Source organism: Bos indicus, chromosome 5 (assembly GCF_029378745.1).
Source record: "Bos indicus isolate NIAB-ARS_2022 breed Sahiwal x Tharparkar chromosome 5, NIAB-ARS_B.indTharparkar_mat_pri_1.0, whole genome shotgun sequence".
In the NCBI taxonomy this organism is placed as follows: domain Eukaryota; kingdom Metazoa; phylum Chordata; class Mammalia; order Artiodactyla; family Bovidae; genus Bos; species Bos indicus.
In genome coordinates, this window is record NC_091764.1 from 39,430,478 (window position 1) to 39,450,320 (window position 19,843).

The following is a 19,843-nucleotide window of genomic DNA, read 5'->3' on the forward strand; positions in this document are numbered from 1 at the left end:
AATCAATATCAATCTCATCGCACACAAAACACTATTTTGCTTTATACAATGTAAATGATGTATATATATTATATATATGTATATGATGTATATAATATGATATATATTATATATATGTATATGTATATATATGATATATATATTATACTTTATTTTTTATCTATAATACAGTAAATCTTCATCACTATAACATCTCATTATACCTTGTTCCTCTCTCTCTCTCTCTCTCTCTCTCTCTCTCTCATGGAACTAATATTGTAGCTTGCATTATAGTAGGCTCTTCTGTCCATGGAATTCTCCAGTCCAGAATACTGGAGTGGGTAGCCATTCTCTTCTCCAGGGGATCTTACTCACCTAGGGATTGAACCCAGGCCTGCCACATTGCAGGTGAATTCTTCACCATCTGAACCACCAGGGAAGCCCAGTTATTGGAGAACAAGTGTGTATTCCTGGAGACTGCAGGACACTAAACACCTTCAGGGCAGGGATCCCATCTTATTCTGCTTTTATGTCGCCTTTAACATACTGCCTTGCACACAGAATTCATTTAGACTTTTGCCATTTATCCATTACTCAAGAAATATGTGTGAGTCCTGAGTTAGACTGAAAATGGGGTTTGTGCCCTCCAGAGATTCAGAGACCAGTGAAAATCATAAACAAGTAAACTGAGAAATTATACCATTTGGTATATGTCATGACAAAGGTAAGCACTGGGTACTTTGGAAGGAGAAAAGAGGGGCCGTCTTGGGTTCAGGGATTCCAGGGAGATTTCCTGGAAAAGGTGATACCTAACCCAGGCTTTGAGGAAGCCAAAAACTTAGTGAGCTGAAGGACAATGGGGAAACTATCCAGGAAGAACAACAGCAAGGTATATTGGCCAGTTTGACAGTTGAGGAATAAAGGTTATATCATTATCCATTATGACTGGCAATTTTGAGAAAAGGACCGGATATGCTGAATCCACCTTGTTAGTAAGTTCCTCAGTTTGGGAAGAGGTCAGGGAATAGGGTGCAGTACAGGGTGAAAGAAGGGCTGATAGTGTTTTTTGTTTTGTTTTTGTTTTTTAGAAAAGCAATGACCACTTTTCCTGTTTTAAGATGTGAGTTCTCCCCAATGTCTTCTTGTTTCTGAAATGAGGATTCAGCTTGCAATCAATATGTATATTAAAGGTGGTAGCTTGTCAACCCTGCATGCCCCCAGTTTTCCTTAAATTTGATAATGAGCCTTGAGAGTAACAATATTACAAAACAGATATCTTCAAAATCAAGAAAATAACAATTTTGTAGTTTCTTAAATCATCTTATTTTGAAAGAGACCTCAGTGAATTCTGGAGACAATAGTAAAATTAGGTTTCTTTTGTGAATGCATTTGTAGCTATGTCCCCACTCCTATTCTGTGACTTGATTTGTATTAAATACCTTCCAAGCCAGGCACCGTGTGATATGGTAGAAATGCAGAGATGCAGAAAAACTAAACACAAATATAGAACCATCTTTCAAATTTTGGATGAATTTTGAGAAGAGCAGTATATCCTGTCTTTTGTTCAGAGAAGACTTCCCAAATGATAAGCCTGGAATTGAGTAACAAGGGATTAGAATTTTTATGTGTACAGGGTATAAAAAACACACTAGGCAAAAAGGTACATTTCACTGAAAGGCAAACAGATGAGAAAAGTCATGTTGCTTTCAAATAGGAAATTATAGTTTGGTTTGGTGAAAATTTGGGCTATTGGGAATGTATGAAGAAAGACAGGAGATTGTGAAGGATTGTTCATGCTAGGCACAGATTTATGGGAAAATTTGGGAAAGGCTTTCAAGCCCTAATATGCGGAGTGTCAAATCACTTTCCCATGCTGATGGGCTTCATAGTTGAGACAGTTTGATTTAAGCTATTAAAACTGATGGGAGAGTGGTAATACAGAGGACCTGCTTCTTTTCCTTATACTGAAAAGGGCATCTCTGTAGAACCTTCTGAGGGGAAATATAAATAGCATCTATTATCTCCCTTTCTTCATCCTTTCCTCCCCCCTGCCATTTCTTCTTTCTTTCTTTATCAGACATTTGTTGAGGACCTACTATGTACCAGGAGCTCAGTGTTTATGGATCAGTTCACTGGATAAAGGGCTTCCCTTGTGACTCAGCTGGTACAGAATCCTCCTGCAATGTGGGAGACCTGGTTCAATCCCTGGGTTGGGAAGATCCCCTGGAGAAGGGAAAGGCTACTCACTCTAGTATTTAGGCCTGACTTTCACTTTCACTTTTAAGTGGATAAATATGGAAAGCTCAAAGGGTAAAGGATTTGATATTTATAATAAAATGAACATGGACTTTGGCATTAGGCAAATCCTGATTTGAATTTCAGGTATTCTACTTGCTGACAATATGAATTTGTCACATGATTACGTTGTGCCTCAGCTTTCTCATTTGCAAAATGGGGACCATATTACCTAACTCACAAGGTCACTAAAACTTTTGAGATCATAACCTCAAAATTTATTATTTATAGCATCCCTGTAATGTGTAATTTAAATATATGATCTCATTTAATCTTCAATAGAACACTTCAAGATTGATATTCATCAATTAAACAAAGGCTCAATGAAATTAAGTAACTAATTCACAGTCAGAGAGGACATAAGCGGTGCTCCTGCTTGATTCCATAGCCTCTATTCCTTCTTAGGCATTTAGCAAGTACTCATCAAACAGTTAATTATACCTCAGCTGTGAACAGAGTCAAACATTTTCACTATTTTCCATGTTGTCTTAACACTGAGGTTCACAATTGCAAAGGCAGAACCAACTTCATACAAACAAACAAACAAAAAAATGAGCCTCTAAGGAAACAGAGCACACTTAAGGAGTGAATGGCAAAAATCTATCCACTGAGGATCAACTTAGCATGACAGTGCTCCTTTAAATAAAGTGCCAAGCAAACAATACTTACACATGTTCTATCATTTAAATTTATTTCAGAGACTCTATTTGATCACATATTTAAGTGTTATGGAATCCTGCAGTGATGATGTCACCAAGTTCATTCATTTTTGCAGAGAGATCAAAATATGCAACCATCCTCATCCCATATCCTACTTTGGTGAGACTGTTTATCCTATTTCCCCTATGTGGGTCCTATTAGTCATATTTTATGACTTTGCTTTTACAGTGAATCCTGGGCACCAACATATTACATAGACTGACTGGATATACAATAATTATGCTGAATTTAAAAATGATCCTAGGCTCCTAATCTAGGTCATTCTAAATAAGAACCACCATTAGTTAGGCTGCTATATGAAGACCCTTTGATTATTCTTACCCATATAGGATAAGGTTAAGGTTGTACATTTCCACATTTGTCTTCTAATTGCTTTGTAATAGAAAGAGAAGAAGGCAGCAGGGATGAGGTAGTTAGATAGCATCACTGACTCAATGGACATGAATTTGAGCAGACACTGGGTGCTAGTGGAGGACAGAGGAGCCTGGTGTACTGCAGTCCATGGGGTCACAAAGAGTAGGACACAACTGAGTGACTGAATGACAACAATACAACAACAACAACAACACACCTTGAAGACTGGCTTCTTAGATAATGCTTATTTTACACTCTCTGTTGCTGTCTAGCACCGTACTGAGCACAAAGCAAGTACAGTGTAATTATTTGTGGCTATTCAATGAGAAACACTCTTTCCCAAGCTTTTCTTTACTTCAAAAGCATTAATATCTGAATTTTACCATAATTTAATTATAGGAAAATAATAATATCACTGATTAAAAGAGTGGTCCTTAATCTGTGGATTTATTATTTTTAAACCATACTTAGCAATTCTTTTTGTTCATACACACTTGAAAATAGTTTAAATTTTTTAACTTTAATTTTAAAATTAAGGTACATGGTACAGACCCTTAAGATGTTTGGAAGTAAAAGCTTAGTTCAGAAAAATCTAATATCCACTGAGATGGAACCAGAGATGGAATTGCCAACATCTGCTGGATCATAGAAAAAGCAGGGGAATTAAAAAAAAAATCTACTTCTGCTTCATTGACTACACTAAAGCCTATGACTGTGTGGATCATAACAAACTGTGGAAAATTCTTAAAGATGGGAATACCAGACCACCTTACCTGTTTCCTAAGAAACCTGTAGGCAGGACAAGAAGCAACAGTTAGAACCAGATACAGAACAATGGACTGGTTCAAAATTAGGAAAGGGGTACATCAAGGCTGTATATTTCCACACTATTTATTTAATTTATATGCCAAGTGCATCATGCAAAATACCAGGCTGGATGAATCACAAGCTGGAATCAAGATTGCCCAGAGAAATATCAACAACCTCAGATATGCAGATGATACCACACTAATGGCAGAAAGCAAAGAGGAATTAAAGAGCCTCTTGATGAGGGTGAAAGAGGAAAGTGAAAAGGCTGGCTTAAAACTCAACATTCAAAAAACTAAGATCATGGCATCCGGCATCCAGTCCCATCACTTCATGGTAAATAGATGGAGAAAAAGTAGAACCATTGACAGATTTTATTTTCTTGGGCTCCAAAATCATCACAGCTAGTGACTGCAGCCGTGAAATTAAAAGACGCTTGCTTCTTGGAAGAAAAGCTATTGCAAACTTAGCACATTAAAAAGCAGAGACATCACCTTGCCAACAAAGGTCCATATAGTCAAAGCTATGGTTTTTCCTGTAGTCATGTACGGATATGAGAGTTGGACCATAAAGCAGGCTGAGCACTGAAGAATTGATGCTTTTCAACTGGGGTGCTGGAGAAGACTCTTGAGAGTCCCTTGGACAGGAAGGAGATCAAATCAGTCAATTCTAAAGGAAATCAACCCTAAATATTCAATAGAAGGAGTGATGCTGAATTGAATAATTCAATACTTTGAGTTACTTTCAATAATATACTTTGAGCACCTGATGCAAAGAGCCAACTCATTAGATGATTTCCCATCATCCTGATGCTGGGAAAGATTGAGGAGAGGAGAAGTGGGCAACAGAGGATGAGATGGTTGGATGACATCATCAACTCAATGGCCATGAATTTGAGCAAGCTCTAGGAGATAGAGAACAGGGAAAACTGGCGTTCATGGGGTTGCAAAGAGTCAGACACAACTTAGCCACTGAACAACAACAATGGAGATGAGAGCAAGTTTATAAAAATTGCCCACAGTATTTCTAAAAAGCTGTGTAAAAGGAGAAATAGGTGGTATTCTTTACTAGGACTCAAACAACCATGAAGTAGGATTTACAGCTTGTTACAAAATGGCACAAATTAGCAATTGGATGTTATATGTTGAAACACAGGAGAATATGGGGCTACTCCCTTTTAAACTTTTTGTTGAAAGAAACAATGAACTATTTATAATAATTTTTAAAACCTGTTATTCCACATTGGGAGTGAAATAATTAGGAGAGAAGAAATGAATTCAACTAGAAATGAGACAGAACTATGACAGGTTATATAGACGACTTTGACAGGTTATATAGACGACTTTGGGAAATGTTGCATTGTATATGAAAATCACTGTTGCACTTAAATTACTTAAAATTCTAAATCTGAAAACAAAATTACTACCCAGTGAGTGATACCTGAATCCTCATGAATCACAAGAATTCATCTATTAAGAATAACACCTGGGATAAGCCTACCTAAGAAAGCAAAAGACCTGTACTCAGAAAACCAAGATACTGATAAAAGAAAGTTGACACAAACAGATGGAGAGATAAACCATGTTCTTGGACTATACTACTCAACGGAATCTACAGATTCAATGTAATCACTATCAAATTACCAATGGCATTTTTCACACAATTAGAAGAAAAATTTTACAGTTTGTATGAAAATATAAAAGACCTTGACTAGCCAAAGCAGTCTTAAGAAAGAAAAAGGGAGCTGGAGGAATCGGACTCCCTGACTTGAGACTACACTGCAAACTACGGTAATCAAATCAGTAATACAAATCAATGGAATAGGATAGATAGACCAGAGATGAAGCCACTAACCTACGGTCTCCTACTCTATGACAAGGGAGGCAAGAGTATACAATGGAAAAAAGATAGTTCCTTAAACAACTGGAGCTAGGAAAACTGGACAGGTACATGTAAAAGAATGAAATCAGAACACTCCCTAACACCACACAAAAATAAACTCAAAATGGATTAAAGACTTAAGTGTAATGCCAGACACTATAAAACTCTTAGAGAAAAATATTGGCGGAACACTTTGACATAATTCACAGCAAGATCTTTTTTGATCCACCTCCTAGAGTAGTAAAAATAAAAATAAAAATAAACAAATGGAATCTAATTAAACTTGAAAGCTTTTGCAAAGCAAAGGAAACCATAAACAAAACAAAAAGGAAGTCATCAGAATATGAGAAAATATTTGCAACCAAGCAACTGGCAAGGGCTTAATCTCTAAAATATACAAAGAGCTCACACAACTCAATATAAAAAATAAACCCAATAAAAGAATGGGGCAGAAAATCTAAATAGACATTTCCCCAAAGAAGACGTACAGGTGGCCAAAAAGCACACAAAAAGATGCTCTACATCACTAATTGCAAATCAAAACTATGATGAGGTATCACCCTATACCAATCAGAATGGTCATCATCAAAAAATCTATAAACAAAAAATGCTTGAGTGCATAAGAAGAGGTAACCCTCCTGTACTATTGGCAAGAATGTAAATTGGTATAGCCACTATGGAAAACAGTATGGAGGTTCCTTAAAAAATTAAAAATAGAGTTACCATATGACTCAGCAATCTCACTCCTGGGCATATGCCCAGAGAAAACCATAATTTGAAAAGGTACATGAACCCCAGCATTCATTGCAGCACTGTTTACAATAGCCAGGACATGGAAGCAACCTAATGTCCATTGACAGAGGAATGGATAAAGAAGATGCGTTATAAATATACAATGGAATATTACTCAGCCAAAAGTGAATGAAATAATGCCATTTACAGCAACATGGACAGGCTAAGAGATTATCATACTTAGTGAAATGTCAGACACGGAAAGACAAATATTGTATGGTATTGCTTATATGCAGAATCTTTTAAAAGTATATAAATTAACTTATTTACAAAACAGAAGTAGAGTCACAGATGTAGAAAACAAACATGATTACTGGGGATAAAATGGGAAGGGATAAATTGGGAGACTGGGACTGATGTATACACACTACTATATATAAAATAGATAACTAATAAGAACCTGATATATAGCACAGGGAACTCTGCTCAATATTCTGTAATGGCCTATTTGGGGAAAGAATATAAGAAAATAGTGGATATATGGATATGTATAACTGAGTCACTTTGCTGCACATCTGAAATTAACATAAAGTTGTAAATCAACTATACTCTATAAAAATTTTAAGAAAAGAATAATACCTAAAATTCTGATGGTGTATGCCCAAGATGGACTAACAGAAAACAGTGACTGAGACAGAGCCTGTTCTGGGCAAACTGCTCAGCTTTCCTTCATGAATTATAAACTTTTCAAGAACAGAATCCTTCATAGGTCCACAGTTTAGGGCCTCTTGTTGAGTACCTAGTGATTTAAATTTTTTTCATTTTTCTTAATCATTTAATAAAAAAGAGTTAAATCACTAGGTACTCAACAAGAGGCCCTACACTGTTTTGTTTTGTTTTGTTTTTTCTTGATCATTGAATGGTTTTTTGGTGGCTCAGTGATAAAGAATGACCTTGCAATGCAGGAGACATAGGTTTGATCCCTGGGTCAGGAAGATCCCCTGGAGAAGGAAATGGCAACCTACTCCAGTATTCTTGCCTGGGAAATCCCATGGACAGAGATGCTCAGTGGGCTACAGTCCACTGGATCACAAGAGTCAGACACAACTGAGTGACCAAACCACCACCATAACCAATCATTTAATAGTATTGATTGAATACCTAATAAATGGCTTGTGAAAATTCATCATGTAAAAATCTATCCATATAAAATGAATATACAAAATAGTGATTGCCTGTTGTGCAAGAATTTTTCACTATCACTCTTCAGAAATAGTCCTCTTGAAAAATTCCAAAATCCACTTTCTGAATTTTGTCCACATTTCTGTATTAAGATGCTCTGTAATTGTCACCACTGACCTCTCTCCAGGTTAGGTTCTCCAGGAAGCTAACAAGAAACAGAATTTAGTGGGAAAGGTGCTTTCTAAGGAGCATTCCTCTTGTGGAAGGGAGGAGAAGAAGAAAGCAGAATTGGGCAGAAGGTGAACCAAACTAGGATGCAGGCTCAACAACAGCTGCAAGGAGCTCTGGAACTGGAGTTGCCTTTCAGAAGGTTCCAGTTCAGGCCGAGGTGCCCAGGCTCATGTATACTTGCATCCATCTGTCATTGGAGGGGTTGAGTTCTGAGAGAGGAATAACCTTGGGTGAGGGACTCTATGCAGGTAAGATAGTCCCTGAGGGGTTGACAGCACTTTTAGCAGCTGGGACAGCAAGTGCTTCCTGAAGAGGCACCCAGGTAGCACACCACATATTTTCAAATCCAAAGACACTGCAGTTCTTAACCAGTTTGACAATGTTGACCACTCTTTTTAAAAGACCCTCTCCGCTTGGCTTCTCCCACAACTTTCTGCTGGTCTTCATTCTCACACTATAGCAATTTCACTTTATCACCTTTTCTTTCTTCTCCTTTCTGTGTTCCTTAATTTTATGTCCTTGGTTCACAACTCTCCTCACTGTTCAGTTTTTCTCTTCACTTTTCAGATCTTTTTGGTTGATATCATCCACCAAACACATATATACCGTTTTTACTTTGAATATTCACTGTCCACAAGCATTTCTTGGACAGCTCATGGTGAAATCAATGGCCTTCTCTCCTCTTCCCAGAACTTACTTCTTCTCTTATTCATTCTTTCTATAAATTTCAGAATACTTCCTTGGTCTCACAAGCCAGAAATCTAATTTACCTTCTCAGTGCCTCATTCCTGTCCTTGTTTTTTAAATGATTTCTTGCACTATCTAACTCTTTGCAACAGCCTGCAAATTAGTCTCCCTTGAAGTCTTGCTGCAATATTCAAGCCCAATGTCCCCAGACATACACCACAGCCAAGTCTACACTCTGAACTCCTATCAGAGTGAATTCTCCCTCTTTAAAAACAAACCAACAGACAAAATCCTGGGACATGGACACTCTCCAAAGTCTGGTCTTGCCCACATCTCAGGCCATGGTCTGAAGCCTTCCTGCCACTTGAGGTTTAAGTAACACTCATCCCTTGTAGCTCCCTACTCCAGGTCCATTCACACCCAGCACTTGTTTGCCACCTCCATGGACTTCTTTACCCTTCCATTTCTTTGATTTCCTCTCCCTTATCATCACCCTCTTCCAAACCTCCAATCCTCCCTGTTGAGTCCCTGTGCACTCCTCTAGAAGTCTGCCAATATCTCTCAATTCAACATATTCACTTATCACACCATGTGAAAATTCTCTGCTTTGTGTCTTTCTTCTACTGCCATAGTGTGTGGCTCTCAAAAGCAAGGACTGCCACATCTGTCTTTGAATCCCGTCATGGCAAAGATGAGTACTAGGCACATATCAGGCAATCAAAGCTGTCGATGGGGAGAGGCTGTGGTCATTCAGGGCAGCACGGTGGAACTCAGTGAGTGTCTGCTGGCAGCGTGGGGGTTAAAGGACAGTCAAGCCCCTGACCTGCATTCCAGGAACACACAAGTCAGTTACACATACTTTGCTATAATACCAGACAGAAGAACATATAAAAAAGAAAGAAACTCAAAATAGTGTAAGCAAAATGCTATGAGAGTTCCAAGGTGGGAAGATACAGATTAAAAAAAATAATAATAACTCCAAAAAGCTCTCTGCCCAAGGAGATATTAAAGCCAAAGGGGCAGGATTTGAATAGCTAGTGATGGAAGAAGACAGATAGTGGTGGGATGTAGAGGGCATCCACAGAGGCTGAAAGAAGAGAACTAAGTTACAAGGGTCTAAGTCTGGATATCAACTTGGAGAGAAAAGTAAAATCATTGGTCTATATAGATTATAAATTGTATTGAGGGGAAGATCAGTGAAAGAGAAAGCCAGAAAGGAATCTAGTGCCAGTTTAGGAGGTCCTTGAATATATTGGAATGAGAAGATTTACTTCATTGTATATTAATTGGGAGCCACTGCATACTTTCTAGAAATATGGGTTTAGCAACGCAATCAGAGTAGACTGACACATTGACAAATTCTAAATGGAAAAGTTGTTACCATGATGTCACAGACAGTTAATAAAAAGAATTGTGATTGTGGGAAGGCAGGAATTGATGTAGCAGAATGTGTAGAAATAAAATAGCCAGAAGTTCAGTGTGGATAAGGAAGTGCCTATTTTAATTCAGTATTTTTGAGTTTCACTGATAGCAAGAAGTATGGTGAGACTTTCACTAGCACTAAGGAATATGGGGGAAAGGATGATATTTGCATAAAGAGGTTGACATTATAAATTGGGTTTACATGGTATGAAACAAATTTCTGAGGAATATGGGACAGTCACCAGAGAAGGGAGATTATACAAGATTAAAGAACTCATTGTAGAATAAATGAGAAATATGTTTGTCTCATTTGTTCTACAATGTAGTGCCCAGCACAGTGCCTAGACTAAAGGAAGTGCTCAGTGTTAGCTGCTGTTAGCACCATAACTGCTGTAACTGTCCATGCAGGTTCTGTTTCAGCTTATGAGAGTACTCCATGGGTGCATGGGGGAGGCCTCTAGTTGCGCCAAACCAGTCAGTATTTGCTCCCACGTTCACATTATTCAATACCAATAAACGTTCCATTGATAATCTGCATTATTTAATCAATCAAAAAGTTACATTTAATTTATGTATGAAAAGTTAAACTAAGAACTCAACAAAGTTAGGTATTACCATAAAATCTCCCTCAGAGATAAATCTGTTTTTAGGTCATAAATGTCTAACAAGCTACTGTGGCTCTCTTGGTCCAACTGTCTATTCAGTCAGATTAATACAAAACAGGCAATTTATTCTGTGTCAATAGAATGGCATTGTTCAAATTGGCCAGTTATTAATTCTTAATCAGTTAATAAATAACCTACTTTGAATAAATCACTGCAGATAACAATTGTGTCCCTGACACATATAAAGTTAATAGACGCCTGAAAATTACTTGGTGTGAAGGTTACTAGATCTACACAAACCCTAGTTTCTTGGATCCCTTTCCGTACTGAAGCCGGACTGGCCCAACTTCAGATGAAAATAATTTTCTTGAGGCAGCATTTCCTTTCTTCTGTCTGCTGAAAGTCCTAGCTTCTCTGTTTGAGCAAAAAACATTAACCAAATTTAAACTTGACCGCACTTCACACCTATGCACATTATTCTGGTTGTTTCACTAGACACCTCAGTGAGCACATTTATTTTTGTTTACTGTGGTTACAAATCTGAAACTGAATTCTATGTGGCCCATGTTATCAGACAGCAAAATCTAGAATTATACAGAGAAAATGGAAAAAAGTTCAATGTCATAATGACTCTATTACAGAGAAATAATTGTTTTGTTCATATATGTAGTATTCATGGCTAGTCTTAAATTTTCACACCCCTGATAAACTTTAATTTGCCTTAGCTTTTAAGAAATAATAACAAAAGGAACAATAAAATCAGGTGATTTAAGAATTACAAGTCTCTAAATAAATACATATGATTTGGACCATCAGGTGTTGATATTTGTGTGAGCTAATTCGCTTTTAATATATATCGTTTCCAATCCCCAGTCACTTTTGTAAATAGTATCCTCTATTCTGGGGGCAGCCATGTGTACCCTCACGAACACCTGGTTAAGAACATATTCACTCTCACGTGTGCTCTGGGCTGCCACTGCTCCAAATAAAAATAGAAACTAGTTTGCAGCACCACACGGGGCTCCAGTGTATTATATGAGCCTATCACTGGTTTCCTTTGATATCTTATCTATTCCATTAACTCCATAAAATAGAGCACAAAGCTAGGGACAAACTGTAGGAGGGCTCCCCTTGGAAAACACACACAAGATCTTTAAGCTGGAGTTTTAACTTATCTACTAAAAGCCAGTTAAATGGAAGCTAATACTTCATTTTCACCCCCTTTATTAAAGATCATAAGTACTGCAACTCAGGAGAAGAGAAAATAAAATAAATATATGAAGGAATACAGGTGGAGGCCATAGAGAGTATGACTTATCTATTTTCTCAAGATTTAGGAAGCACTTAAAAGCAAAACTCACAGACAAGCACTTTAAAATCCTATAACAAAGGCTCCTTAACAAATACAGTCATCCTTTCTGGATGCAGAAATCTGGCTTGATTTCTTAGCAGAAGATAAATAGCTTAACCCATTCATAATCAGGGAGGATGCCACCTACCACTTTCTTCATATTATACTTTTATGTCAATTTAGTGATTCAGAGAAATAATAGATTGATTAATCCACTCCCCTGCTCCTCCACCACCTAAAGAAAAACAATAGTAGAACTCAAACTCCAACAAACCAAACTAAAGGGAAGTGTTCCACCTAGAGTCTGTTTTCATGAGTCGAAGCAAATGAAAGCTTATCTAGGAATGAAGATGATTCCAGCCTGGGTTTGCAAGTTTATAGTTAAAAAAACAAAAAACAACAACAAAAAAACAAAGCAAAAGGTATTGCCCCTGGTGTAATTAACAATGTTAATCTTCTTTTTCCTCTCTATGGTGATAAAGGAGTCATTTTTATATTTAATTAATGCAGAGGATCATTTTGGAAACTGGCTAATGAGCCTCTGATCACATTACCATGAAAATGTGCATTAACATTGCAACTGAGGAGGCTGTTTCATGTGTAGCAAATCCACTTTGTAATTAGCCCACTGTGAAATGAATCACGTCAGGGGGAAGTCTGAGGGAACCAGTAGGCAGTGGGCACTTGGCTACTGCTGTGCCCATAGACGCCAACATCCCAAACATTGTCTTTCATCAGCAATATCATCTAAAAACAAAAGTAGTAGCATGTCACATCTGGGACAAACCGGAAGGGAGAAATAAACTTTATTTTGCCAGACAAGAAATTTGGACTTCATATACTCCCAGAGAATCCTGCCTAAATAAAACGGTGAATTAATAGAATTCTGTGAAAACTCTGAAGGCTTGGAATATCATTATCTTATTTTTATTCTAAAAAGCCCTCAGATATACATTAAAGAGACATCTGAAAAGGGACACAGTTTTTGCCTTTTTATTACAATACAAATATTGTACTAAGCTTTTGAAATTAATTTTGAGTGCTAAAACAGATACAAAATTATAAAAAGAATCCAAGTACAAGTGAAAAGAAAATTCCTTTATCTCCCTTTTTTAAGCCAAGACAGAGCAAGTACTTTTTGCATAAAATACAAATATACCAGGTCTTCCTCTTAAACCAAAGCACAAATTCCAAATTAATCAAATAATTCCTCTGACTAACAAGATTTGGCAAGAAACTTTTCCTGTCTATTCAAAATAACTGAGCTCACAGACCTATTATTATATAATATATTATATAAATATCCCAATATTTATGCAATGATACATTTGATTTTCAAATGTCAACATTATTCCAAAATGAAAGAGGGGTTTCAAAATATTACAGACATGAATCTCAGTGTTACTCCTTTTACTTGATTGACATCTTGGCAGTAGATACAAAAAAATGTTAAAAAGAATCCCACAGGAAGTCATCTGAAGGGGGAGTGGCAAGGAAGCTGAAAACTGCCACCCCAAACCAAAATAAAAAGCCCCCAGCTAGCAAGTCTGCCCTTAATTCTGAAATCTACAGAAAGAAAAAATAAAGCTAGCCATAGTTCATTGACCATTTTTCAGACAAACACAAAGCCTGGCTGTTTAGTTGCTGGTAACAGACCCTGCACTCACCTGGGAAACTTCATACAGCAGTTTGTAGTGTTCCTCTCTTTTCTGAAAAGTGCACAAATTGCAGCCCATTCTAAGAAGCAGAGAGAGAGAGCAAATCTTCTAATTTCCCCAGAACTGAAAGGCAAGTGAACTGAAAGGGAATCACCCTCCAGACTTGACTACTGTTTTTCATCAGTCACTTCAGTCCAGAAACACAGACAAACCGCTGTTAGCTGGAAGCACAAGCCAGGGTGTGTGTAGCAGCATGCTCTTCTTCGCTTTCTCTAAGTATCTTGCACTCACGGATACACACACAGAGTTTCCAGTCAGTTCATGGCAACACTCCCCCTGTCTCTGCATCAGTGCACATGACTACACAGATTCCAGCTCATGAATATTAATAGTGCCTCATTGATTATTTATGACAGAACATGTTAGCAGGGAGGGGTGTCATAGCTGCTGCTGATGACAGATGAATATTCACTAATTAAGAAGCAAATGTAGTGTGGTTAAACAAAATTCACTTGTGTCAATACCATCTCTGTTTATTAAGGATAGAGGGGTTGAGCTTAGGGCATTTCAAAGAACATACACTTAATTTCTCCATTGACGTAAGCTTTTAATATGGGAATAAGAAATTCAGAAACAGAAATATTATACTTAATTCACACCTTCATATTTTGCCACAATTAGAAAAAATATTTTTAGCATTATTAAGTGTAGGGGAAGATGAAAAGGAGCAATTATTTAAGTTTATAAAAGAAACATAGAGGCAAAGGAAAATTTGGGGAGTGATGTGGGTGAAGAAAAGAAGATGGGGGTGTCATTCAGAATCTTAATTCTAATCCTACAAAAATAACTGAATGGTTCACATGTAAAGACCATTACTTAAGAGGGAGGAAATAAGGCATATTTTCTTAGTCTAAATAAAGAACATTTAAGCAAGTATCAGTAGATATACTTGTACAGATAATAAATATTTTAATTAGATATAGAGTATAGCCATTGACTATAAATTTGCAGCCTTATAATACATGCAGATCTATATTTTAAAATTAGATAAATACAATGCCCTTTCTGAGAAAAATTTCAAATGCATATAGTATTTATGCTAATTTTATTAAAGTCATATATAATATTTCGGAAAGCTGACACTGGTAATATTTAAATTCTAATGTAATGCACAATGACTCCATTTATGAGTCTATATTTAGAGTTCATAAAATACAAAGGTGAACACAGAAATAAAAACTAAGCTTAGATACTTAGATAATAGAAGTAATGCATTTAATTTCACACACTCACAATATATATATTGTATTGCAAGCTGGCATTTTTTTTGTCCCTTAAAGATATACAAATAGCTAAAGCAGATAATAATAATAAAAGAAAATTCCTTTTGTTTCTATACTGAGTTATCTACAACCTCTGCTAATTAAGAAGTATGTCCTTGTACCAGCACATTTTTAAACTGGACAGGATAGCAGGTGGGTTTCAAAGCAAAAATAATTACTTGGAAACTGATGACTCTGGTTAGGAATTACATTGGATCCTGAAGACTTTTAATTGCTCAACTCTTATGGATAGCTACTTTTGGGGGTCCAATTTCCTAAAAGTGCTTTGTCAAATGTTTAGAATCGATAACAGGAAATGATTCTAATGAGTACTAATTGTTAACAAATTGGCTTTGTAACTAGCAACACCTCAACACCAGCAAGGAGCCAGGAGATGAGCAATCATCTGCTGCTTATCAGTCATTTCCCTTGGGATGTAATAATCCTATTTTCTGGGCCTAATTTCACCTAACAGCCTGGATGAAAGCCAAGCTAAGAGAACTACACGAAGCAGTATCACTTCAAGGACCTGCATGTGAACAAAGTTTACCAGGACTTCCTGTAAATTAGAAACCACTAGTAGTAAATATTAATTATTTTGATTTCTTTATGAAAAGGATATAATCAAGGAAGTATTTGAGGGGAACCTTTATGAAAGTCAACGGTGGTCACAAACACATGCAACCTCCTTAGGTACAAATGTAAAATATATGTTAGATGCTTTTTAAAGTTTAATATTCTTTGAGTCTCTATACCACTTCCCATCAAGTGTTCTTATTCAAGAGATCACATACTCAAAGCAAATGTTGACTATTTTTTGAAGAATTCTATACTGCCAAGTTGAGATAAAATTAATGACTCTCAGATGTTAAAATTCTGTCCTTTGAAAAGTCAAATCAAGGAATTAGAATGCAATAAGGCAAGGATGACCCACTGCACTGTTCTTGCCTGGAGAATCCCAGGGATGGGGGAGCCTGGTGGGCTTCCGTCTTTGGGATCGCACAGAGTCGGACACGACTGAAACGACTTAGCAGCAGCAGCAGTAGCAGCAAGGCAAGGATGGTTCACTCATCTATGAATGAAAATGTTTTTTTCCTCTACTGATAAAGGTCTTAATTATGCAAAAGGTTTTGAAAGCTAAGTAGGAAACAATTATTGAAGCTATGGTTGCTTACTGGACCTTTCTCATAATATTTTGTAGTTGGTTTGTAAAGAAAATTGAAACAATCACAGCCTTAAAAAATATTTTCTTCATCATAGAAAAGTAAAGAATGAACAATGAAGTAAGAAATTTCAAATTAGAGTTATTATTTCAGCAACTTTTCTTGACTGTTTTCTTTTTCATTTCTAAGTCTGTTATTTAATTTCTTTCTCAGGAAGCAAGTGTAGCTTCTTCCTTCACTTATCAAATAATGCCCTTGACTCTGGTACCTTGGAACAGTCTATCTTTTGCTCCTTACAGGTTCTTCCTCCAAAATTGAAAGGCAATTTATAGAAAAGGAGAACTATGATTCTAAATTTCTCTAAATTTCAATAGAGCATGAGTGTTAGATTTTCCAATGACTGAGCTGTGAAATCTCATATTAGAGTATAAGTTTGAAGCAGATAGTAACAAGTGTGTTAATCCAAACAATGTTTTAACAAGGCAAATAGATTAGATATTATCTGTCTTGGACAGTAATAATATGGTATATTATGGGTTAAAATAAGCAGACAATAGATGTTTAATAATACATGATAATATATAATTTAATAATAATATATAATAATAATAATAATTTAACTTCTCAAACATTCTTAAAAGAGATTCATCAAAGTATAAACAAATATGTTGGGCATATATTTCAAGATATAGTTATTTGTTTTAATTGCCTTTAAAGTGTGTTAGTTTACTCCCCTCAAATACAGTGATATTCAAAATAAGAGACATTTTCATCAAGATCTGGGCTGATATATCAGAGGGCTAAGTGAGAAGTAACTGAACAGAAGGAATCCAGCATTTATCTTGCTTTTCCTATATAAACCATGTGAGTGTGTGTTAGTTGCTCAGTCGTGTCCAGCTCTTTGTGACTCCATGGACTATCGCCAGCCAGTATTCTCTGTCCATGGAATTCTCCAGGCTAGAATACTGAAGTGGGTTGCCGTTCCCTTCTCCAGAGGATTGTCTGGACCCAGGGGTGGAACCTGGGCCTCCTCCTTTGCAGGTAGATTCTTTACCATCTGGGCCACCAAACTGTACTTCTAGACTAAATAGTACATGAAAGAAATAATTTTCTTTATAGAATTATGCCAATGAATGCCAAGGAATGATAGAGCATGCACACGCCATGCAGCCCTTAATTATTTAATGGACCTAGTACTAAGAATTAATGGCTGCTGACAGGACACACTCATGCACACACACAGGAAATAACCAGATATTGTATACCTGACAGAAGAAAATGACACCTTTCCAAAAGCAAGTTTTTCCCAAAGTGAGAGAATTCCATGGAATGTGGAAGACCAAGAAGTATGTTAAATTATGCCACAGGGATGCAGTCAGCCAAATTCAGATTGTGGGTAACAATGTAAATACATATTTCAGTTTCTGAGAGAGAGAGGCAGGGAGGAAGAGTAGGGAGATATGATGGCTAGGAAATCTATAAAGACACTTTATAAACCAACATTGCTAAACTATATTTTGTATATGCAAATAATTTGGGTGATAAAATGATAAATAGAGGTAAGAAAAGGATTACCAAAAAAAGTCAAGAGGGTGGTTACTCTTTAGGGGGAGAAAGGGGACTGTGTTTAAGAGGGGACATCAGAAAGTCTCAGCATGGCTAACAAAGTTCTAATTCCTAATCTGGGTAGTAGTTTTACTAGGTGGTTGCATTATAATTTATTTAGTAGAACTTTGTTTTATGTGCTTCCTGTATTTTTGTTACATTCACAAGAAGACATTTTAAAAATGACTTATCAAAGAGGCTGCACCTATGTCCCATCCCTACTGGTCAATGCAGTACACAGTTGCAGTCCCAAATAAGAGAGAGAGGGACAGTCCAAATATGACTATTTTGAGTCACCATGTCCTTGAGTCTATGGCAGCTGCCATCAGTTGCAGATGACAGTTTCTCTATTACCTTTGCAAAGACTGGTGTTGTTTCTCCTATGCAGGTGTGGATGTTCAATAGGTAAGTCCACTCTCAGACCCTCTGTCTTTGCCACAGTCATGTGTGGATCTTCTAATTCTGCTATCTGTCTTGATACCTAGTGTACAAATTTCCTTCTTAGTCTCTATCTTGCGTTTATTTTAGGGATATAGTTGGGCACTTTTGAGTAGACGTTTACCTGCATAACATTTTCTAAAGTTTAATATCTTATATTCAATCATAAAGACAAAGAATCTGAGGCTCAGGGAGACAGGAACTTGCTCAAGGTCAAACAGAGTAAAGAGATCTGAACTCAGTTCTCCAATTACAAATTCTGTGGTTGAACTTGATACCTAATTTGCTGAGCTCTCTGTCTTGTAGAGGAAGCTAGAGCTACATCAATATGCCTTCATATGATCCTGATGACAGGAAATGAAGGTTAGCCCTTGAAAGTGCTGAAATAAGGTGGAAGGGAGAGAGAGAAAAGGAGAGAGAATGAATACATCTTTAAAAGATAGATACAGCTTGAAATAATGAAAGTGAATTGAAGTTGAAAAATAGAAAATTTATCAAACTGAAAAATTTTTAATATGTCATGGCTAAGTACTTTCAATTAGCTAAAACTCCTCCACAACCAGTCATTGGGTGTGTTCCCTGAGTGCACAGGAAAAAGGGCAACTCATCTTGGGATTTCCCTGGCTTTTAGCTCGAGGTTCCCTATCTTAGAAGGACTATAGTCCTCAGCAAATTGGTCTCTGGAGTGCACATCTCTTTCTTTTCAGGCTCCAACAAAGCTGAACAGCTATATGTAAGGTATATATATCTTCCTACCATTGCCTCAGACTTTACCTCATACTGCTTATTCTTCAGAAACACAAATCAAGCTATTGTGGTTCAGTTTAAACACTCTCCTCCCTGGACTCTTGGAGTTGAAGTAGTGATCTCTTCAACTTGCAAAATCTCAGTGAATCTTATCCATATTCATCTCAAGACACACAACACTTCCTTACATGATTTCTGTATACATGCCTTATCACTCCTACTGGACTATGAGATACGGGAGGGGAGCAGCAACAGAAGACCTGGCAACCTGAGATGAGTTTGATGTTTATAATTAATTGATCTTTGACTTCCTCAAAATATCAAGAGTAGCCTGGGTGTCTTTCACACTGCAGGTCTGCAATAGAGGCAGAGTGAATAAATGGCTGTGATTGGGATATAGGAAGAGACCTGATTCTGGCAAAGTGACATACACTTGTGTTTCTGTCTCTATACCTAATTGCCAGGTAACATTTTTCCCCATTAGGGCTTATTCAAGGAGAGTAAGTCAAAGGATTGAAGAATCATAAGCATAAGATAGATATAATCTGGTTTAATTCTATAAACACAAATTCGAGAATCCATGAAACGAATTTTTCTGTGCCAGGTACACAAAAAGTAAAGTATGACCACATGTGTTTTATCAGTTACCTCATATATATATTGG

The 19,843-nt window shown here is 36.8% G+C and overlaps 1 protein-coding gene across 2 annotated transcripts in view; it reads right to left on the minus strand.

Annotated features, from left to right (window-relative positions):
- The window catches only part of PDZRN4 (PDZ domain containing ring finger 4), a 432,300-nt gene that overhangs the window by 143,498 nt on the left and 268,959 nt on the right, over positions 1–19,843 (minus strand). The window contains exon 1 of one of the 2 annotated variants that reach the window (XM_070789263.1): positions 13,914–14,880. The exons of the other annotated variant lie outside the window; for it this stretch is intronic. Within the exon in view, the coding sequence (XP_070645364.1) occupies positions 13,914–13,982 (69 nt within the window). The 5' untranslated portion in view covers positions 13,983–14,880. Of the gene's footprint in view, positions 1–13,913; positions 14,881–19,843 lie in introns of those variants that run through there. 2 annotated transcript variants of the gene reach the window in all.